At 40.0% G+C, this 5,006-nt stretch overlaps 1 protein-coding gene across 1 annotated transcript in view; it reads left to right on the forward strand.

Moving 5' to 3' along the window:
* Positions 1-4,833, forward strand: part of LOC118747561 (serine protease nudel) — a 14,115-nt gene extending 9,282 nt beyond the window's left edge. Inside the window, exons 10-18 of the mRNA XM_036481610.1 lie at positions 1-49; positions 115-901; positions 976-1,167; positions 1,227-1,717; positions 1,791-1,949; positions 3,236-3,368; positions 3,668-3,775; positions 3,876-4,022; positions 4,123-4,833. The exon at positions 1-49 is cut by the window's left edge and continues 1 nt beyond it. Of these exons, the coding sequence (XP_036337503.1) occupies positions 1-49; positions 115-901; positions 976-1,167; positions 1,227-1,717; positions 1,791-1,949; positions 3,236-3,368; positions 3,668-3,775; positions 3,876-4,022; positions 4,123-4,546 (2,490 nt within the window). The 3' untranslated portion in view covers positions 4,547-4,833. The remainder of the gene's footprint in view (positions 50-114; positions 902-975; positions 1,168-1,226; positions 1,718-1,790; positions 1,950-3,235; positions 3,369-3,667; positions 3,776-3,875; positions 4,023-4,122) is intronic.
* The last annotated feature ends 173 nt before the right edge of the window (positions 4,834-5,006 follow it).

A 5,006-nucleotide genomic window follows, 5' to 3' on the forward strand; every position in this document is an offset into this window, starting at 1 on the left:
TGCGACGCCATTATTGACTGCGATTTCAAGGAGGATGAAAAGGACTGCTGTAAGTAGTCAATTTACTTTTGTTTTTTATTCGCCAATTCTATAGTAAATTGTTGCTCTGTCAAGTCACTTTAACTAATGGCAGGGAGATCGTTTTGGACACCGATAGACGTCCCGTTTTGAAGAGTGCTGGCATATTTTCGCGCAACAGTCATGGTAAATGGCGCGTGGTATGTTCTCATGAAATTCCCCACTCCGAGCAAATCGCTACAACGGCAGCAAACGTATGCGCCCAGCTGGGTTTCAGAAGCTTAAAATTCTATAATACAACCCAATTTATGCCGCACGACACCATTGTCCCCATTCATCCTGACATACGCAAAAAGATGCGTTTGCAATCACATTTTTCTTCGATATACGAGGATAACCACCACTTATCTAGCGTTGAGCGTCAATTTCGCGCAGATGATTTTGTCTTCAAAGCTCGCACTCAATATATAGAACGTGTCATGGATGAGTGTTTGGGTCTATATGTGGAATGTGAAGCCAAAGCAAATGGTGTAGAGCCCATAAGGACCATAAGCGCAGGCGAGCTCGTATCACCAGACGGCGTCCATTCAACCGGACTGCAGCCGGCTTTGGAGACACATGGTAAACCGAATGTTTTTGTGACGCCACCATCGCCAGTGTTGCTGGTGAAAAAGAAGGATGAAGTGCTCGATAAATTGGAAGCGGTAATTGAGAGCCGGAAAAATATGACGCTATTGATAGATAACAAATTGCACGAAGCCGTGGAGGAGCTGCATTGGCCATGGATTGTTGATGTTTACGTTGATGGTAGGCTGTGGTGTGTGGGCGCATTGGTTGATAAGCATTGGGTTATGGTGCACGAAACGTGCCACTACGGCGTCAGGTGAGTCGGCTATTGTCGGATTATCGAATTTGCTTATATTATATGCCTAAAAAAATGCAACGATTACCTCGCAGATTCAACACCAATTATATTGCCGTACTACTGGGTGGTGGCAAGACGAAACGACGTCGGCACAAAAGCACCCACGAACAGATACGACGTGTTGATTGCTTTGAGCTGGTGCCCAAGAGCGATGTACTGCTGTATCACTTGGAAAAACCGGCACACTTTACACATTACGTGCTACCAACATTCTTGCCGGACTCGTAAGCAGCGACTGAATAGAGGAAAGTTATTTGAGATTACATAAAACCTCTATTTACAGCTTCAAACCCACCACCGATGAGTCCAGCCAATGCATAGCAATTTTACACGACGACCACAGCGGTCGTATCAAAGCTGTTGCCGCAATTGAGGAGCGAAATGATCCATTGTGCAAAGTCTCCGATATGTCATGCTATCGACTGGTGGAGCGTAAACCACCGCAGCAGGTACTTAATGAGCTGTCAGTAAGCGAAGAAGATGTTGCCAGTTTATCGGAGGAAGTTGTACTAAAGGAAGCCTTCCTCGATGGGAACGACACGTTGGGTTCGACGATTTCCCGTTTTACTACTTGCACACAATTCGGCAGGAAGAATTTCAGCCGCACTGCACTAGATCCTATTGATCAGGGCATTTTGGCTTGTAGGCAATCTGACACTGGCTGGTATCCAATGGCGTTGTTCGACTACAATAATACGAATTGTTATAGCTTTAGGAACTCGATTGCATTGCGTACGCTGGAAAAGGTTCACGGCACGATACAGGCTTTAATAGGTAAGTGGAGAAGGCTGATGCGCAAAGTTGAACTTTGAGATAATATACAAAGGTATTTATCTCGCGCCCACAGATCAACCTAAATGTGAGCATTCTAATGCGGCACCGGTCTGCAGCACTTTTCGTTGTACGCTGGGCGATTGCTTGGAAGAAGAACAAATTTGTAATGGGTTCAGTGATTGTCATGACGATGCGGATGAAGAGAAACAAATGTGTATTGGACGGAAGAAAGGTGAGTGAAATCTATTCGTGAACCGAGGAGTTGTTGAGGTTAGGAGCGTTTTATTCATGAAGTATCAATAGCAATAAACTTACAAAACCAAAACTCCTTTAGTTGAAGCTTATCTCGGAACTGTCAAAAGTTATCAATTGGAAAACTAATGTTCAATTGGGAGAATTTATGATTTTTTTTTTGGCGAATTTCGAATGGTATATTTAAATTTTTTTCCCGAAGAGATCAACTATTTATTGTGTGTGCGGGTGTAGTACTTAATAAGGCATTGACGATATCTGAGGCCGTGAGAACGCAAGTGGCCTAACCAATTTTTTTTTACGTACAAACAAACAAAAAAAAAATAAAATAAAAATCCTTCTTCGCGGTTTTACTTTTTAAAATATCCTTTTAAGGGTCAAGAGTTTTCTGTACGTCGCAAAACATTAGTATCATAGCGGTACGCATAAAAAAAGAAAAGCTCTACACTGAGAGAAAAAAAATTTTAGAATAAAAAAGAACGTGCTAAATTAAAAAAAATACGCACCAACCCAACTCGTAATAAATTTTAGTATACAAATTTTAGTATTTAGTATTGAAATATTCAACTTTATTTCATAATTAAGATAAACAAAAAAAAGAAAATTAATTTCCATGCTGCCTGCAATGAGGTTTGAGTCCTGATCGTCTGGAAATTAGCAAATTGTGGCAAGCATCTTTGCGCACTCAGCTACAGCCAGACATGTAAAAGTGCTTTCAAATTTGGAGTTTGAATCAACACCACGGTACGAGTGCGTGATGTGAAAATATTATTTTTAAATACGAACATTTTAGAACGATAACCAAATAAAAAAATACAAATTTTTACTTTGCGTTACTTTCCTCAGTGAGTTCATAACATTTTTTTTAATATTACAACGCGTTTTTTCTCTCAGTGTAACTGAGTTTAAAGTTAGTCTCGATTAAGGGTTCCATAACCCGGATATTCATCATAAAAGGGGTTGCTTAAATGCATTCCAACGAATCAGAATGTAGAAGATTCGTCGTTCCATTAAACAGTGGTGCAGGCATCATAGATGGGGGAGACATTCTGGAGCGTCCTGTGAACATCAAATTAAATGTAGAGGGAAACATGCTTTCTACGCAAAACATACTTACACGAAGCGTTGGGGTTTCTAGAAGATCGTCTGTCATCGTGTGGAATTTTTTTACTTTTATTGTGACAATCAGTTTTTTGTAGTATAAAATACTAATATCGTATCGTATCGATTATTGCTACTTATTTACTAGTTTCTGTTTATTTGCAGTTTGTCAGCCATCAGAGATGAAATGCCGTACCACCTATAAGTGCATACCAAAAACTAAATTTTGCGATCACATAGCCGATTGCGATGACATGACCGATGAACCTACACTTTGCTCTTGCTATACGTATCTGCAGTAAGTAAGAAAAGGGGTACGAGTATCCACTTTTTAATCAATGCTGTTAACGCAATAAAAAAATAGAGAAATTTTCTCACTTTTATCAAAATATTTATCGATATCGTTATCGAAAAAAATTTTGCGTACTCGTTATCGACATATTCTTTATTTTTGACATCAACTTATTAAGTATGCTTTTAACGATATTATTTTCGGTATCGTTAAATTTCTCGAACCCATACTCGTTTACTGTACCGAAATTAAGCATATTCCAAAATAGTAATAATAAGAAAATAATTAATTAATCTGCTTTCCAGAGCCACCAACCCAAAGAAAATATGCGATGGCATACGTAATTGTTGGGATAAAAGCGATGAAAGTCCAGCGCTATGTAATTGCACTGCTGATCATTTTCAATGTGGCGGGTAAGTAGACAAAGATCAGCACAAAAACAATTGAAACATTAGTAGGATTTTTTTTTTACAAACAACTTTGAGTTAACTTTCTGCAATATGCTGCTTACAGTGCATCGAAGGAATGCGTACCCCGCGACTTTGTTTGTGACAAAGAACCCGATTGTCCCAATGGCGAAGATGAGAAATATTGTTTTGGGCTTGAATTTCCACAACAGATAGTTACCAGAAAGACAGCCTTCGCGCAGTCACCCCAAATGTAAGTGGATCCTTAAATTTGTACATATAAGTATTTTTCTAACTCGTACTCCTTACCCGCCTCTATCTCCCTCTCTCTTCACACACACACACACACTCAGCAAACACAAACAATTGCCCCAGTATGGTCAGGTGATCGAACAGACCTATGGCGTGTGGCATACTAAATGTTTTGCGCGCGACAATCCACCAGATGTGAAGGAGGTGCGACAAATTTGCCAAAAGCTTGGCTTTAGTCCATTCAAACAGCCAAGCTATCGTATAATTGACGACGCTGCGCAAGAGGTGGTCGAGACCAATGAATGGCCCGATCAGCGTGGACGAAGTTTTGGTAATGACTATGAATCGCCGCTAAACGTACGATATCGCAGTGCCACGAAAGCGGTGGTGGTGAGCAAATTCTCACCGCTCAATCTCAATGATGAGTTGACGTTGTTCCTGACGAGCAGGCCAATCGCCGAGGTAGCGCGCTGGAATGCGGCGGATTCGGATAAGTGTTATCGGCTCGAAGTGAAATGTATGTAGATCAGTCATGACCAAAATTTATAGCGAAGTGGAAGCTTTTTTGAAGCTTTCCGAAGTTTTCTTAAGGATTCGCATTGAGCGGTGATAAGCAAAGTGAGCTTTTACTCTGCACGCGTCTATACAAAATGTACAGAAAGTTGAAAAGAGCTTTGTCCGCGGGCAAGGCGATGCTCATCGCCGGTATAGAGTAAAAGCTCTCTCTGCCCATCGCTGATGTAAATGCATGTTTTGTACAGCTAGTAGTTAGAATATTTGAATGTGCCTAATTTAGTAATTTTTGAAATTGGTTATAGAGTTAAGGCTTCTTTTGTACTTTTGTAAAAAATTAATAAATAAAAAATAGTAGAAATAAATTTACGATTTTTTTTTTGGTTTTTGATTACCTACCTTTGTTTTAAGTGAGGACACTCGCCTATAATTATTTGAAACAGCGTTTTGTAATTCGTTGGAAATGGCATCG

This window comes from Rhagoletis pomonella, unplaced genomic scaffold, assembly GCF_013731165.1.
Source record: "Rhagoletis pomonella isolate Grant_MI unplaced genomic scaffold, Rhpom_1.0 Rhpom_scaffold_00012, whole genome shotgun sequence".
Lineage (NCBI taxonomy): Eukaryota > Metazoa > Arthropoda > Insecta > Diptera > Tephritidae > Rhagoletis > Rhagoletis pomonella.